The following is a 15,120-nucleotide window of genomic DNA, read 5'->3' on the forward strand; positions in this document are numbered from 1 at the left end:
AAGCTGATTTCGTGTCTTGAGGAAGAACCTCCGGGTTCAGTTAGAGCGCCGCATTTATTTGTTCGTTTTAAACACAAGCATTTGATGAATGGGCTCCGGTCCATGAAAGCTTTCGCCGTAATAAAGTGTCAGGACAGATCCACGCCATATATTTAAAGCACACGGAAGATCCAGCACACATTTAATGGGCATGTCTTCCTTTATCTAAAAAATTGCACACACCCATTAAACTCTAAAGCCCTACTTTTCCCCAAGGATATATATGGGACGTTCTTCCTTCCTGTCTAAAAGAGGGGGGAGGGAGTCTTGAGCAACCGGAAGCCGCTTAGACTGTATGAGCCAATCGATTCATTCTCCTCTTGGGGGTCCCTGTCTCCTCCGTAGAATGGTTTCGCCCAGTTCGCTTTTCCCCACTGCAAGGCGATACAGTCTCTACAGTTTTCACCATACATTTCAGGTCCCGAAGTGAAACTCGTAAGTACGGGAGAGGAAGCATTGGTGATAGGAGGCGATTATCTGAATCAATATTTTGAGGCAGAATCAAAGGCAGTTTCTCGCTCCAGTGCTTTGAAATAATATTTCCACACCAGCGGTGGTTGGGCTCTACGCTTGCGTTTCTGGCTGCGAATGGGAACCGGAAAGGAGGTCCGTATTGACCTCTTTGCTCAGGCATTTCTTTGGTTGTTTGATGTGCTGGAGAGAAGAAAGGAACGGCAAGCAGAACGAGGAGGAAAGCTGCAAATCCGTAAGTCCAGGAGGGGAGGCGAGCAGGTTTGCGGGGCTCGTGCCCGGTTGCAGAAATGTGCATTCCTTCATGCAAATTGCTGCTTCGTGTTCTGCAACTGCATTTTGCATTCAGAGCGGGCTGTGATGCTTGCGTCTCCCAGGGAAGCGAGATCCAAACAACGCACTACAGCAGAAGGCAGTTATACTGCTCGATCCTATGTCTGCTTATCGGAAAGCAAGCCCCGCTTGATTTTGACGGGGCATCCTCCCAAGCGTGAGTGACTTGGGAATCTTTTGCTGGAAGATTCAGGGCAGATGAAAGAAAACCCCTCTTGGAGCAGTGCAGAGTTAAACTATGGAACTCCCTCCCACAGGAGGCAGTGATGGTCACCAACTTGGATGGCTTTAAAAAAGGATTGGACAAATTCAAATTGCTACTAGCAATGCTTCCAAATACCAATTGCTGGGAAACCCAGAAAGGATGAGTTGGTCTTGCACTTAGATCCCACTTGTGGGTTTTCCACAGAGGCATCTAGTTGGCCGCTGTGAAAACAGAATGCTGGACTGGATGGGCCATTGGTCTGATCCAGCAGGCTTTTCTTGTGTTCAGTGTACTGTAGTAGTTAAAGCGTGTCAGACTAGGACCTGGGAGACTGGGATTCAAATCCCTGCTCAGCCGCAAAACCTGGGTGGGTCACAGTCTTCTCTGTTTAACCTACCTCACAGGGTTGTTGTGAGGATTAGTTTTACCACTTTGACCTCCTTGGAGGAAAGGTGGGGTACAAAAGAAGCACAACAAATCTTTGCCGAAAACCGGTTCTAAGCAACTCTTCATATCAAGTTGGAGGGTTGAATTTGAATCAGCCTGTTGAATTTCTGCCTCTTGCAAGGCTTTTAAGGAGCCTTTTCGCTCACAAGCAAAGTGTAATTTGTGTCTAATCCTACAAGTCCTCTCTATTTTGGCTCTCAGGACTTTCCCCAGGCCACATCCTGCATTTGCCCTGGTTGAAATTGTGTCCTCCAACTCTGATCAGGCAACTTTTTTGCCTGGATGGAGGATCGAGAGGTGAGTAGAAGCTAGCCTACTGACATTTGACATCCATTGCCCCAACCCGTTTTTGGCCCTGCCCCTGCCCCTGCCCACCACTGCCATGTGGCCCCTGGATGTTCAGGGATAATTTATTTATTTATTGCAAGCTGTGTGTCCTTGTTTCTCAATTTGACCCTTTTACATAGTTTTGCACGTTGTGTGGTACAGTATTTTATGCACTGTGCTTGCCGTCGTTTTTATTGATTAAAGTTTAGTAATTATTCGTTGTAAGCTGTTTAATTACTATTTGCTGATACTTAATTTTACCATTTAAAATACTAATATACTCTAACGGATTATTGGAATATTGCTTTATTTTTAAAGTTATTGTGACTTTCTTTTTGGTATTGGATCAGATTGCTATTATGGGTGAGATGTTTGCTGTCGATTTTGTTTGTTCAGCTTGTGAACAGCTTGTGTATTGTAATATAGAAAGGAGGTATGCAAATTAAAAAGTGAAATGAAATGCCAAGATGGCGAAATGTGTCCTCGCTTCTGCTCTACCCTATCAGTCTGCCTTGGCATTCACCTGTGATTTCTTGCTTCATTCAGATCTTGCTTATGAGCCCCTAAGTCTCCTGCAGACCTGGATGGCAGGGCTTGACCCTGCGTGGCTTAACCGGATCCATGAAGGCATCTGCTGAGCTGGGGATCCAGCCCCGCCAGTTCCAACGCAGTGGGAGGAGAGGCTACAGGGTCACGGCCAAAGCCTCCTACGTGGACGAGTCGCTTTTCGGCAGCCCCGCAGGACGACTGAACACCAAAGCAGAGTTTGACCCACCGTGGGTGTGTAAGAAAGCTAGTTCTCCGAGACCCCTTTTGTGGAGTCCCAAGACGACGCAATGGGAGGTGGGCACCAGCCCCTCGACAGCTGCTCCGCCAACCAGCACTCCGAGAAAGGGAAATAAATACAGGTAGGGGAGATTCTGAAGGAGCTCTGACAGCCAGCAAAAGTGAGATTGCCCTGCCAGGTTATTTATTATATTTATATCCTGCCTTTCCTCCAAGGAGCTGAATCTGGCACAACAGTTGTGTCCGCCACCTCATTTCACCCTCCCAACAGTTGGCAGCTCAGGCCAATTTTATTCGGCCTTGGGCCCCCAGATGTCCGTGATGGAATGTCAGAGCCAATAGTGGTGTAGCAGTTAGTGGTGTCAGACAAGAACCTGGGAGATCAGGGTTCGAATCCCCTAAACGGCCAGGAAGCTCAATAGGTGTGGTCTTGGGCCAGTTAGGGCAGGGGTCAGCAAACATACCTGGCCTCGGGCCGGTTCCTCCAGCGCCAATCGTGTGGCGGGCCGGAGGGTGGGGGAGCGTGCGCCCATATGCATGTGCACACACTATTTCCAGCGAACTTCTGTGTCAGCAGAGCACTGGAAATAGCTTGTGCACATGGGCCTCCTCAGACCCGGATGTGCACCGGAAATGACGCTTGCGCTTAAGCTATTTCCGGTGTTCCGCCGACCCACAAATGGGCAGCCGCGCCACGCCACACCAGTAAGACCGGGAAGCAGGCAGTGGGGGTTGCCGTGGGCCGGATAATTGAGTCCCTCAAGCTGTATCTGGCCCGTGGGCCTTAGTTTGGAGACGTCTGAGTTAGGGTCTCAGCCTAACCTACCTGGCAGGGTTGTTGTGGGGCACTAAATGAGCAGGTGGGGAAAACCACTCATGCCACCTTGAGCTCCTGGGATAAAAATGCAATAAATAAGTAACAATCTCCCCATCATCCCTGACCATTGAGGGTAATGGGAGTTCTAGTACAGCAATACCTGGAAAACCAAGGTTGAAGAATGCTGGGTTAGGCTGAGAGACTTGTGGCTGGCCCAAGGTCATGCATTGCTACCCTGATGTTCCCTACCTGATTTAATAAATGAGTAATTCCTCTTTATATTTGTCCCGATATTGACTTCTGAGGCCCTTATTTGTGTGCCCAGGAGGGTTGCAAAACCAGAACGGGTCTTTTCTGCAGTGGCTCCCCGTTTGTGGAATGCTCTCGCCAGGGAGGTTCACCTGGCACCTTCATTATACACCTTTAGGTGATAGGCAAAAACGTTCTACTGTAACCAGGCCTTTGGCTGATTGACATCCAACGTTCTTTAAAAATGTGTTGGGGTGGGAGGGATTATTGGGTTATTCTTGGTTTTGTTTTTATTTTGTTTTTATTAAGTATTTTTTGTTTTTATATTGTAATTTTATGTTGTGAACCGCCCTGAGACCTACGGGTATAGGGCACTATACTACTACTACTACTACTACTACTAATAATAATAATAATACTATTAATACCCCACCCATCTGGCTGGGTTGCCCCAGCAACACTTTATGCATGGTAATAACTTTGTGGTACTTAGAATGATTTCTCTAGGTGTGGCTCCTGTTGGCAGTAAACATCTCTCTCTTTCTCTCCCCCCTCATCTCTCAATGAAGGCTAAAAAATCACACCCCATCCTACTGCGATGAGACTCTGTTTGGGCCAAAGCCAGGGGGTCAGGAGCAGGCGACTCCCTGGATGGTGAAGGGGGAAGTGGCTAAGCTCCGCCCTTTGCTTTTGACTCCACCTTCTGCTGCGAGGGACCGGCCAGTCCTTTCCCCTCGTCCGAAGGACATGCCACTGAGAGCCTTCCATCGGGAGACACCGGACATCCAGGCCAAAGAGGCATTTGGAACCTGGCGTGGAGGAGAAAGTTCTTGGGGGCATCCTGAGAACTGCTTAGATGCAGACAGCCAGGACTTTCTGGGGCGGGTGCCCCCCCAGCCTGTTATCCGGCTGTATAAAACTTCTGAGGGTTCCCAGGCCCACCTAAGCAAGCCAAGGACAAGTATGGAACAGGATCACCAATGCACTGTGGCTTCCCAGGGGTCTCTGCCTAGGCCACGTTCGAATAATTTGTCTGGGTTGTTGTCTGCCAGGGTCATAAGAGCTACAAGCTCATGTAAGCCCAGGCCGCCCTGGAAATAAATAAATAACTAAATAAAAAGATTGCTGTTCTCACATGTTGTGCATGCAAAATGACCACCGAATGGGCAGTGCTGTTTGCCCACATTCCGTAAGGAATCTTAGCTGGTGGGCTAGCTAGCCATAACAGTCTTTGCCTGTTCCTTTGGAGCTGAGAGTAGTAGTGACAGCAGTACTGCCCTTCATTTGTAGATTTCAAGGTGGTTTACAATTTAAAAGATTAACTCAAACAGTAAATGACTTCTTATATCAGTTGTATTCCTGCAACAACAACAACAACAACAACAATAATAACCCCAAAGGAGCCCAGGGCAGCATAACTGTTTAAAACCTTTTCTCAAAACACTTGCCAGGAACAGTGTTTTTTTGGCCATCAAATGCCTGGGTAAGCAGGAATGCTCTTAGATTTCTCATGAAAGTCAGTAATAAGGAAGACAGACGCACCTCACCAAGAAGGGTATTCCACAAATGGGGAACTGCCACTGAAAAGGCCCTGCCATGGGTCAGAGGGGATGATGGGAGTTGTAGTCCAGCAACTTCTGGAGGACACCATGTTGGCCAAAGAGACTGGTTCAGATCCCTGCCTCATACATGTTGGTTAATGGGGTGGCCTCAGGCAGATCCATGTTTCTGTCCAACTTGTTTTGGGCATAAAAAGCTGAACTTCTTGGAGAGGTGAAAAGGATATGAATGAAGAAATAAGAGGAAGTAGGAGAGAAGTTTTTTTTCATCCCAATGACCACATTTGCTTCTGGGGGGGCCACATGCCAGGGGTGGGCAGGGCCACAAGCAAAAGTGGGTGGAGCGATGAATGCAAATTTTACTTTTTACAGTGGCCTAGTTTCTACATGCACTCACACACACCCCTCTCCTCCATCCATGCAAGCAGGAGGCATATCCCAGAGTTCAAGGAGACAGTACAGTCAGGCAAAAACACTCGGGAGTGCAAAGCAGGGACCCTAACAAATGCGGCTTGGGGAAGATTCCTGCATTGCAGGGGATTGGACTAGATGATCCTTGGAGGCCCCTTCCAACTCAACAATTCTAAGATTTCTGTGGGCCAGAGAGAGACCCTGGGCCTTGGGTTCCCCACCCCTGAAATACGAGTTTTGCCCCTGCAATTCTTGAGCACAGTTAGAACAAATTCTGTGCAAAGCTGCCCCTGCAGTTTCCTCTCAAACCTGGAGAAAGGAGAGAACAGCTCTTTTACAACTTTGCCTATTTGGCTGATAGCATTTATTGAGGAACGACAAACCTCCCTTGGGAGTGCTAAATATCCATTCTGGACGATCTGGAATGGACTCGGCTGCCTGTGACTGGGGACGGGGCAGGGCAGGAAGAGTTGAAGGCTCACTTCCTCCCTCTCCTCCCTTTGCCCTTCTTCTTCCTCTTGGACCGTAGCAGCGATCTCACCAGGTAGCCCTTCCACAAGGCTTGGATGAGGGTGGCGGCTCGGACCAGGATGGCCAGCTCCTTCTCGGCCTTCTCCTTCTGCTCCTGCTTCACCCTCCTCTCCTCCTTGATCTGGCTGTATTCCTGATCCAGCAGCGCATACTTCTCTCTCAGCTCTGCCAGCTGTTCCTTCTCTACCACATAGACCACGTCAATCTCCTCAATCTCCTCCTGCGGATGGACAAAGGCCAGGCATTTAAGCAACTGCCTCAACATCTAACGGAATTGATCTCTGACATATTCTGAAACAATTCGGACATATTGTGAGCTATAGGAGGCGGCAGGATGTGATGCCCCTTGCAGATAAGTGTCTTGTGGTGCCTTAAAGACGATGGTCCCATCTGCACTGTGCTTTGAAAGCAGTATTGTGTGGTGCCCACGGCAGGTTCTCAGATTCTCAATTCATGTCCCCAAAGGGTTGGAGACCACTCCTTTAAGTTGCTACAAGATTCTTGAATTGAATTGTGAACCAAGAAAGAGACAGGGGACCAGTGGTTCTGCCCACCGACCCGTTCTCTCACAAGCCCAAATAGGGCAAAAAAAAGTAAACCCCTATTACCCAGTCTGAGCATCAGAAAGGGCCTTGGCAAACCACCTTCTTTTGTAGCCTGAGCATGCTCCCTAGCAGATAGCAAGTTGCCAATGACGCATTAGCGCAATAGGACCCTGTTATTGGTTTCCCTGATAGCCATCAATGAAAAATCTACTTAAGTCACACGGATAGGCAACATGGTGCCCTCCAGATGTTGTGGACTACAACTCCCATCATCCTTGACCATGCTGGAGTCCAAAACATCTGGACGGCACCATACTTTTTTTTGCACACCTGTACAAGCCCACATCCCGGCTTGAAAAGAAGAGAAAATATGAACTGGAGGATGCTTTTGTTGTGGTCCAATTAACCAAACCAGCAATGCCAGACCAGCTGGCTGAGCAATTCTAAATAATTTGTGAGGAGGCTGAAACAGCTCGGTTTCCTAGGTAATGTTGCAATCATGGAGGTAGGAAAGGGAACCCAGCTGATGTAAGGAAAGTGGGAAAGTTATCCTACATCAGTGCCCTGGGAGGTTTTGCCGCTTAACGTTTGTGAAATGACCTCTTCTGGGCAAAAAGAATTGGCAGAGAAAAAGCTTAGACTTGGGTTGACAACAGTACCTGCTTTTCTAGCATCTCAATATCATACTTCTGGACCCAGTTCTCTATTTCCATCTCCACTTTGTATTTTTTCTAGAATAAATAAGAGAACAAAATCATTTCCAAAGTTTCACGGTTGAGCTGGGGCGGCTGGCTATACTACCGGTAGTAGATGACATTTCCATTGAAGGCAACCAACAGTCTCTGGACAGCTTTAAGTGTTTGGATATTCTGGGCCTGTTAACACAGTCGTCTGGTTCACACAACCACACTGAGCCAAACTTTGGCATCATGAGACTACGTGAAATTGCAGGCTCCTGGGGATGAGCTGAGCTCACAATTACTTGGCTCCCCACCCCCAACCTTTGGGGGGGGCACAGTTTACTACGCTGAGTAAACCAAGGTTTGGCTTAGCATGTTGTCTAAGCAGAAACTCATGGTTAAAGCTCCCTCCTCAGTTACAACTTGTGGTTAGTGAGGAGAGAGCTATGATTCTGAATTTGGACAATGCACGCAGTCAAACTCAGAACGTTTGTGTAGCCTTGCAAAGTCAAGTAAGTGGCTGGCTGGCTCCACTTGCATAGTCATTTAGTTACAAAGATGGCAACCAGCTGAGTTTATTAACCTGGGATAGGTGCTGTTCATCCCGTTTATATGCACCAGAGATGCCCATCTCCTGTACACTTGTGGTTTCCATTCTAGAGCCAGCAGCAGGCCATGGCTGGGTCTTTTCTGGCCTAAACTGACTCCTGCAAGACTTCTCTAGAGCCACAAATGGTTTTGCAGTTGAAGTGCTCATGTAGGTGCACAAAACCAAATGTGTTCTGAAAATGCATGTAGGCCTCCCCAGGGAAAGCTTTTTTTTTTTTAACTTATTAAGCCTAGCCACCTTCAGAGTAAATTGACTTGTTGAATAGGTATAGAGTTTAAATGCACAACAATCCTTTCCAGTCATAAAGAAATTGTTGTCTTTTAAGTTTGGCTGGGAGACAATTTAAAAATTGGAAAGTATTCTTAATTCAGATACTGAGTACCACAAGCCCTGGAAGAATGTACAGTATACCAGTTTGATAACATTGGTTGCAATGGAGGAAGGGGATTGGCCCAGGTGGCTGTTTAATTCCAGCTCTATCCCAGGCTTGCACTTCTAAGCCACTGTGGGCAAATCAGTTCACCAGATGTATGCTACAACCTGCCATGTGCTAGAACCAGTAGATCGCGATCAACCAGTAGATTCTGGCTGATCCTGGTCGATTGCGGGATCCTTATCATGTACAAAAAGTAAATGGGAGAAAGTTAAAAAACTCTGCACAAACCTCCCCCCAAAAAGCTCAATCCACCCACCCCATGCACGCTCCTCCCTCCAATGACAATGGGTAGATCACTGCCAGTTTGTTTGTTTTTTTAAATACTGGGAGTAGATCACAGTCTCTTGGGAGTTGGACATGCTTGTGCTAGATGATGCTCTTTCTTCCGGCATCACTTGGAAACACATCTCTATATTAACTACAGAGGAGCTCATTTTCTAGGGCAGGTTTCCCCAAACTTGGGTCCCGGCTGATTTCAGACTGCGATTCCCATCATCCCTGACCACCAGTCCTGCTAGCTAGGGATGATGGGAGTTGTAGTCCAAAAGCAGCTGGAGACCCAGGTTTGGAAAACCCTGGTCTAGTGCAGTTTTTGCCAACCTGGTCTCCTGGTTGGACTATGTTTGGACTATGATTCCCAGCTGCATTGGCTGGGGCTCATGGGACTTGAAGTCCAAAATATCTGGAGGGTATTGGGCTGTTGTTCTAGTAAGAACGCTCAGACTGGCAGCCCTGTGAATTATTCTCTTCTGAGAATATTTGCTTTGATCACATCTGCTTACCTTCCGGAGATTAAGTTCAGACTCCCGGTCCTCTAAAATGAGGGCATTTAATGCGGCTCTGAGCTGATTCAGCTCCTGCTGCAACTTGGCACACTTGCCCTGGGACCCACGTAGCTCCGTCTTCTGCGCCTTCTCCGCTTCTGCTCGGGTGCGCAGGATTTGGTTTTCAGAGACCTTGGAGAGGCTGTGCAAGTGGGTTTTGAGGTCCTTGATTGTGGCGTTCTTCCTGGAGATCTGAATGGCACCAAGCTGGGTCAGCAGGACTTTGCAATCCAATGCACAAACACCAATTCATTTCAAATGACAACACAAGTCAAGAGAACAATTTAAAATAATGCTGCTGAGGATCTGGGAAGTAGAGACCGGACACGGCAGAAGCCTGATGGAAGTAACGTGGAGGGCCTTTTTGGTATTGGCACCCAGGGGCAGAGCAAGGGGGCGTAGGGTGGGGCGCCCCGGGCCCCGCCCGGGGGTGACACTCTCAGGGCAGGCCCCGCCCCCGCGACCGGTGCCAGCGCATGTGTGGTGCGGCAGGTTTTAAGGCTGCAGCGTGCGAACAGCAGCACAGCGTCTGTGCTGCTGTTCGCACGCTGCAGCCTTAAAACTTGCTGCACGGCTGCACAGAAGGGTGCCGGCCACTCGCGCCCGCCATCTTGGGTGGACTGCGCATGTCCGCACATGCACAGTCCACCCGGGATGCTGTGTGCGCATTGTCAGGGCGTGCGCGCGCTAGGGAGCGGCGCCCCGCCCCCACGGGGTGCCCCCATGTTTGCCGCCCCGGGCGGCAAAGCACTCCCTACACCGCTGTCGGCACCCCAACTATGGAGAACTTTCCTAAAGAGGCTCACTTAGTGCCTTCTCTATGTCTTTCTGGCACCTCTTTATCCACTCAGGCTGTGTTTTAAATCTGTTTTATTTCCTTGACTTTAAGATATATTGTATAATTATTGATGGGCAGCTGCATAAGTTTTAAGAAATCATCAATATCAACCAATGGCACCTCCAGCCTTTATTATACTGGAGCTGTTTACCGATCCTATAGCCTTGCAAAAGGCACAGCTGAAAGCTGAAGCTGGGAGATAACTCCTGTTCTAACAGTGGGTAGCCAATGTGTTACTCTACAGAAGTCGCTGGTCTACAATTCCCATCATCCCTCACCACTGGCCATGCTGGAGCAGCTGGGAATTGTAGTCCAACAACATCTTTTTTTTCTGCCAGCAGCCTTTCTGGTTGTGTTATATTTTGCAATCCTTTTGGTACAGTTTTGGGCTACATGACTGCTCGATTGTCTGGACCAGTCAAATCCCGAACTGCCTGCCCCACTGCTGCCACCCCATTGTACCTCATCATCACGACTCTTGATCTCCGCTGCCAGTTCCTCCTCCAAAGCTGCAATCATCTCCGTGTTTTTCTTGTCTCGCTGACTTATTTCATGTATAAACCGATTCCTTTCTCTTTCTTCTAATGGGGTAGTCAGAAGCTTCTCAAGCAGGAACCCCCTGAGCTCCACAAGGCCTTTAATGAACTGTGAGACAGCCAGCTGCCTGAAATTGGCAATATCGTGTATTGCCTGATAAGCTAAGGGATGAGCAAAAAACAGGCGGACAATATTTCGGACAGAAGACCTTAAGCCTTGTATGTGCAAGACAAGGTAGCCACTTGGATCCTCAGTGTCAATGAGCCACCCCCTGGCAGTGCCCTTTTGCAACACCCCTTCCTCTTCAAGGCGGGTGAGCGTAGCCTCCATAACGTTTGAAAGCCGCAGATGTTCCTTAAGAGCCCCTGTAAGTTCAGGTCCCAACACTGCACTCATATCCTCAAGGTTCTTGATGATGTAAGAGAATGCGCTGACCAGCTCAACCTTAAAGATGGTATCGTCCATCACAGATATAATCCTCTTGGTCTCAACAGTGGATAGCTTTGACCGACCAGGCTCTAGGATCTTCAGGGGCATTCTGAGGTTCACCTTTCTGGTCAGGTTGGCATCTGATTGACGGCTGGACAGTTGGACTACTTGGGTTGCCATGTTTTCAGCCAGGTATCCTCACAGGGTGTACTTTCAGATCCACAAGTAGCTTTATTCTTCAGTACCAAGTAAGCAGGTGCTCCAGCGCATCTGACACGTCAATTTCTGTGGGCAAATGGACTATAAAAAACCTGCACATGCACACATGTTGGTCCCAGAATCACAGGTACAGAATATATTAAAAAGAGACTTGACTCTAGGGCTGGATATCTGGTTTTCAACATTGCAATATATCTCAAGCTAAACATTGCAATATGTTGGTATATCACAATGTAGAGGCATTGGCTGGCTTCATGGTTTTTCCAGCATCGTGACTGTTGCACAGCACACACAAACACACATCAAGCTTCACAATATATTGCCAGGTCAAAAATTATGAAACCGATTATCACAATATGGACATCAAACTGGTTTTGGAAGATATATCGCCCAGCCCTAACACACATCATGATTCACGATATATTGCTAGGTCAAAAATAATGAAACCAACATCTCAATACGGACTTCAAACCAGTTTCGGACAATATATTGATATATCACCTAGCTCTACTTGATGCAAAAAAAGGAATTGCTTCCATGGTTGCAGGAGAAACAAAACCTATTTGCCATTTGTGGTCCTCACGCAACCCAGGACAGAATAATGAGGAAATATGGTGCTTTATATGCCCTAGAACAGACAACTTAGAAGGGGGTAAGTGAGGAAAGAAACTGAAGAATGGGAAAGCAGAACAGCTGTAATAGGTACTGTAAAGGGATGGTTTAGGGTCCACAAGAGGTGAAAAAACGTTTACCTCAGGCTTTACCCTCAGCCAGCCCCCCCCCCCCCGGCCTTCTTACTTAAAACTAGTCCAGCTCAGCGGTACGGCATCTGTTTTCCTGGGGTGCCACACCCCAAACTTCTCTACTGTGTCACTACTGAAACAAAGCCAAAGTAACTGCATTATTCATCTCTTTCTTCTTCCTTTTTCCTCACGCTTCTGTGGCTCTTCACACACGCCACCACAGTTAAAAAACAAACAAACAAACAAACAACTCAGCCCTATACTAATTATTTATTCAGAAGTCCCATAGGGTCCAGATAGTTCCCGACACAGTCTGATGCATCCAAGAACCCAGCAAGCAAGGCATAAAAGGATAACCCCCCCTTTATAGTGATTATTATGTATATGATAGTTTAAGCAATGATAGATTAAAGAAGTATAGATTAAAAAGATAGAAATTTGAAAACCATGTGGAAGGTCTGAGGGAAGTCACGGCTATGAAAGCCGAAAGGTGGAAAATATGGATGATTATGTGAGAATTCATTTTTCTTTTGTAGTATTTGTGTATTAAAACAATAAAAAATATTATTAAAAAGGATAAGCCCTCTCTTGCTGTTGCTCCCCATCCCCACAAACTGATGTTATACTGCTGCTGAACATGGAGGTTTCATCACAGCTAATAACCCTTAACAGACCTCTCTCCATAGATTTGTCTAATCCTCTTTTGAAACCATTAAAGTTTGTAGATACAGTATTGTCACAGCGCACAGCAGCTACCCAGTTCCACACCTTAACTTTCTTTCCCACATATATATGTTGTTTTTTTCTGGTCAGCACACTCAAGGCAGCTCACAGTTGCAACCTCCTCCAAGCAACAACCTTGCCAGGGAGATTAGGAGAGCTTCCTAAATTTATGCATGTTGCTTATTAAGTTTGTACAGATGCCCATCCATAGATTTCAAAGGTAATATTTAAATATAAAACATAACCAATAATAACAACACTATAATATGCAGTACAAAACATAATAATCTATTATTAAAACAATTTAGACTTTCCTTAAACTCACCCCAAAACAAGCCTTGCACCCCACCCCACCCCCAAAATTGGTCACCGCTACCACCGCCTCGTTTTTTCAAACAAGGCCCAGCCTGCCTGTTGCTTGGCAACTCCAATTAGCGTGGTGGTGGGAGAAGCCACCAATTACAATCTCCGACGCTTCTTTGCCTATCGTTGGCATCATATAAAAGGGCTGTCCAATAGCAGTGCGAAAAGTATAAGGAGAGTATTCTGAGCCCGCCCCCAACCCTCCTTCGACATTCCACTCGCTACCAAGGGGTCATAGACGCAATAAAGCGGCGTTTTGTGGTTCAGGTTCCTTCTTGACCGTATGGGGAGGGCCGCTCTACCCCGTACAATCTCTATGCTGACAACTTTACTTCGATGGTCTTTGGATGGTCCTTGCCACTCATATGGTGGAGTTCAACATATGAGGACCGGAAGTCTCTCTACCAGCTCTTTAAGAACGCAGGGGTGGGTCAATAGGGCTATCTCGCCTATCACAGAAGAGCTCGGTTGGGTTTTGTGCACGCGTTTAGGGCGGAGCTAAAAAGTTTGCTGGCGTGTAAGCGGATGGTGCGTGCGCACTGCTTGTTTTTCCTTGTAAAGGGCATGGGCGAGGGAAATAGAGGTAAACTACCATGAAGTGCATAAGCAACTTCCGGTTTCTACGTGTATCCTGCCCTACGATGATTGCGGCAGCAATTCTAGACAGAGCCTGCAATTATGTAAAACACTCGCATGGGAGTAAGCGCTCAGTGAAACCAATGGTGTTTTCTTCCGAGTTGTCATAGGATCGCAGTTCTCGGCTCGTGAAGTTAGCCTTACTGCACTTACGTAGAAACGTAGGATGCTGCCTTTTATTATTATCATTATTCTAGATTCAGGTAGGTAGCCGTGTTGGTCTGACGCAGTGGAAATAAAAAATTTGTCCAGTAGCACCTTAGAGACCAACTAAGTTTGTTATTGTTATTGTTGTTGTTATTGAGTCAGACCATTGATCCCTCTTGCTCCCAGCCATATCCGGAGACGTCAGAGATTGAACCCGATGCCTTCTGCGTGCAAAACAAATGCTTTGCCACCGAGCTACTGCAAGGAAGATGGTCCAGCAAAGAAATAACACAAAAAATATAAAAATCATTGAGAATGCTAACCTTTACTTGAACTTTTCTTATTTTAACCCATGTGCAACTGTACTCACTCCACGTGCCTCTTTTAGAGTTTTGTTTCCCACCTCTGTTGTTATAATTGCTCTCTGTTTTATATACATAATAAGATGATTTTTTTTAAGCTTTCAAAATTCATAAAGCAAAGGCACCACGAGAAAAAAAATAATAGGGCAATTAGGAAAGTGTTCCTCTCCCCGCAGTTTCAAATGGCGAGCTTTGTTTTATGTGCGTGTGTCGCTGTCTTTAAAAGAGCGGTATTCAGGCTGAGGCCAGGTGAGGGGCGGCAGCGACAAGCGAAGGAAGGGGGCGGTTTCAGACAACAATTGTGTTCCGTGTCGTCGTCGTCCCAATACTCCCGCCTTCCAAAAAGGCTGTGGCCGGCCTAGGAATTGCTTCCGCCGGTTGCAAGAAGTAGGGCAGCGGGGAGGGGGAAGGTAAAGAGAGCCCCTTGCCTTCCAGCGGCCTCGCAGGCAAGGAAGGCTGAGCAGCATTATGCGCTGTAAAAGTTCGGACCTTCCATAATTGATAGTAAGAGAATAAATGGTAATCATATAGTTGGGGGGATCGGACAGAATGGCGTATATACTAAACGGGGCTCAGAGGTTGGAGTTGAAGTGGTGGCGGCACGATCCAGGTGTTAAGTGCCGAAGGCTGGGCGGCACTCTGCCCATGCCTAGAGGCGTTCTTTATTAAGAATGCGTCGTTTGGCAGGTAAAGGAAAAAAGAGCCTCTTAAGAAGCAATTCCGTCTTAATAAAAGAGGACGCCCAGAGGTGGAAGAGCTGGGGGTGCAAAATTTGAGCAGTGGCTACAAAGAATGCCTTTTAACATCTGGTTAAGGGCAGGGAGGAGGGGGTTGGGGGCGTGCAATATCGAAA

General features: G+C 47.3%; 3 protein-coding genes across 4 annotated transcripts in view; 2 read left to right on the forward strand and 1 right to left on the reverse strand.

Moving 5' to 3' along the window:
* Window positions 1–509: 509 nt before the first annotated feature.
* On the forward strand, window positions 510–4,783 carry RITA1 (RBPJ interacting and tubulin associated 1). Its single transcript, XM_033136194.1, has 3 exons — window positions 510–745; window positions 2,369–2,730; window positions 4,244–4,783. The coding sequence occupies exons 2-3, from the start codon at window positions 2,444–2,446 to the stop codon at window positions 4,773–4,775; spliced, it is 819 nt and encodes a 272-aa protein (XP_032992085.1). The 5' UTR covers window positions 510–745; window positions 2,369–2,443; the 3' UTR covers window positions 4,776–4,783.
* A 1,193-nt stretch (window positions 4,784–5,976) lies between these two features.
* On the reverse strand, window positions 5,977–13,173 carry IQCD (IQ motif containing D). Its single transcript, XM_033135735.1, has 5 exons — window positions 13,085–13,173; window positions 10,571–11,359; window positions 9,229–9,462; window positions 7,380–7,451; window positions 5,977–6,395 (listed from the first exon to the last, which is right to left on the reverse strand). Exons 2-5 carry the CDS (start codon window positions 11,252–11,254, stop codon window positions 6,123–6,125), a joined length of 1,263 nt encoding a protein of 420 aa, XP_032991626.1. The 5' UTR covers window positions 11,255–11,359; window positions 13,085–13,173; the 3' UTR covers window positions 5,977–6,122.
* Window positions 13,174–13,864: 691 nt separating this feature from the next.
* The window catches only part of TPCN1 (two pore segment channel 1), a 47,202-nt gene continuing 45,946 nt past the window's right edge, over window positions 13,865–15,120 (forward strand). Inside the window, exon 1 of one of the 2 annotated variants that reach the window (XM_033174550.1) lies at window positions 13,865–13,961. The gene's annotated coding sequence lies outside the window, so the exon portion shown is untranslated. Of the gene's footprint in view, window positions 13,962–14,688; window positions 14,772–15,120 lie in introns of those variants that run through there. The other variant, XM_033174551.1, reaches the window with a different exon arrangement.

The sequence above is a fragment of the Lacerta agilis genome, chromosome 17 (assembly GCF_009819535.1).
Source record: "Lacerta agilis isolate rLacAgi1 chromosome 17, rLacAgi1.pri, whole genome shotgun sequence".
NCBI classification, from domain to species: Eukaryota; Metazoa; Chordata; class Lepidosauria; order Squamata; family Lacertidae; genus Lacerta; species Lacerta agilis.

Excerpts from the sequence above, each read along its gene's own strand:
- IQCD (XM_033135735.1), bottom strand. The coding sequence starts at position 11,254 with ATGGCAACCCAAGTAGTCCAACTGTCCAGCCGTCAATCAGATGCCAAC. Across the intron at positions 9,463-10,570 it reads TCAAGAGTCGTGATGATGAG|ATCTCCAGGAAGAACGCCAC; the intron begins GTACAATGGGGT and ends GGTGCCATTCAG. Across the intron at positions 7,452-9,228 it reads CTGAACTTAATCTCCGGAAG|AAAAAATACAAAGTGGAGAT; the intron begins GTAAGCAGATGT and ends TATTTATTCTAG.
- RITA1 (XM_033136194.1), top strand. The coding sequence starts at position 2,444 with ATGAAGGCATCTGCTGAGCTGGGGATCCAGCCCCGCCAGTTCCAACGC. Across the intron at positions 2,731-4,243 it reads AGAAAGGGAAATAAATACAG|GCTAAAAAATCACACCCCAT; the intron begins GTAGGGGAGATT and ends CTCTCAATGAAG.